Here is a 1,774-nt window from a genome sequence, read left to right on the forward strand (position 1 = left end):
TACTGTAGCAGGGTCCACCTTGCCATCTACTCAAGGCACATTAAGCAATTAAAATTTTCGAATTATTTTGCAGCCGCGATCTCTTTCAATCAGAAGTATTAAACTTTATTCCATGTATTCTTCAATATCTTACTTACGAAGATACCTTGGAAGAAAAAAATGATACAGCCACGCCACGACGTCAAATGTGTTGTTAAGATTCTACTACCGTGAAACAGGCGATTGTTAAATATACCAAATATGGCAAATAGTACATCTCTGTTTTTTTTTTATTTTCTTCTCAAGACTGTTCCAGCTCAACAACGCATAAGGACCGCAACTTCCTGACCTGCCAAAGCAACGAGGCCGACATTAAAACAGGAGAGTGGAGTGGCAAAACGACTCTTTCAGCTGCCAACAACACAGCCTGCCTGACCATGAGGCTCAAACGAGATCCCACCTATCACTACTCCACAACCATCTCTCCCTGTCTCATCCTGATCATCCTCATGATCATCACCTTCATCATGCCTATTGATAAAGGCGACAGGATTGGATTCGGCGTCACCTTACTGCTGTCCATGGTGGTGTCGCTGGTGGTGGTCACAAGTTTCCTGCCAGTTTCCAATAGCCTGCCATTTATTGGTAATCCCCTTATCACACATTTAGGATCGACTTTGCTCCCGAGCACCATATCCTTAGCATGTTTTTTAAATAAGTTGTGTATGAGGTTCTTTCCACCGTCTAAAAGACGAGCGAACGTCAAAGTTCTTCGGAACCCTTGGACCTAGCCTCCTCCTCTGGCCACGGACATGCGAACACCAACAGTTCGGCTTATTGATAAGGTTTGATAGCTGTCTGACCAGATTTAGGCCACGCCTACTTTTACATACGATATGAGTCAGATTCGACCCAAAACACACCTCGAAAACTGCCGATTCACACCCGAATCTTTGACCGACTATGTTTAGGCCTCTCGACAAATCCGCAATGTTTCAAACATTAGGCCATGTTGATTTGATTATATGGGTGACATCCGCGCGCGCATGAATTTTCGGAATTTTCGGCCGTTTCCAAGGCCGTTTCCAAAAAAAAAAAGTTTTCAACCATACTGTAAATCGTACAAAACAGTTGCAAAATGAGCAAAAATATACATAAAGTTACAAAAAAAAATAATAAAAACTATACCAATGTCGTAGAATGCCAAAATCAAACGAAAAAAGACGAAATTGTAAAGAAATGAACTTGAAGACTAGATTATTTGCCAAACCATATTCTGTGCCATTTGCTCAACCCTCATGACGACGTAGATTTCATAATCAAAAGAACTTATTTTTTGCAAAAATGTTTTTTTTATTCGCACGCGCGCATCAGTTTTGGGGCTCCCGGAGGATGTCATCCATATAATCAAATCAACATGGCCTTATGAAACGTCTGGCTTGCGCAGCCGAATTGTAGCCAACATCACCGAACACCAGCCAACCTACTCCCAACCATGGTTTAGGGGCGTTCGGCTGGTGTTCGGGGGCCAAATTCGTTAAAGTTTGACATTGTCTTTAGAGGTAAAATGTTTATGAGGCCGTGGAATGTTAGAAGTTTTTTTTCCTTCTCTTCCAGCTTTGCTGATTATTGTGTGCATGGCTCTGATGGCACTCTTCATGCTGACGACGCTGTTCATCATCATCATCCACGACAAGAAGGGACCAGTTCCAAAATGGGTACGGACGGCCTTCCTGAAGCACGTGGCAAGGTATGTCAAAGATTGAAATACAATACATGATATATATATAATGAA

General features: G+C 42.2%; 1 protein-coding gene across 3 annotated transcripts in view; it reads left to right on the top strand.

Annotated features, from left to right (window-relative positions):
- Positions 1–1,774, top strand: part of LOC109462535 — a 25,699-nt gene that overhangs the window by 20,878 nt on the left and 3,047 nt on the right. The window contains exons 15-16 of one of the 3 annotated variants that reach the window (XM_019759089.1): positions 286–624; positions 1,597–1,729. The exons of the other annotated variants lie outside the window; for them this stretch is intronic. Of the exons in view, the coding sequence (XP_019614648.1) occupies positions 286–624; positions 1,597–1,729 (472 nt within the window). The remainder of the gene's footprint in view (positions 1–285; positions 625–1,596; positions 1,730–1,774) is intronic. 3 annotated transcript variants of the gene reach the window in all.

Source organism: Branchiostoma belcheri, unplaced genomic scaffold, assembly GCF_001625305.1.
Source record: "Branchiostoma belcheri isolate BF01 breed outbred unplaced genomic scaffold, Haploidv18h27 scaffold118, whole genome shotgun sequence".
NCBI lineage: Eukaryota > Metazoa > Chordata > Leptocardii > Amphioxiformes > Branchiostomatidae > Branchiostoma > Branchiostoma belcheri.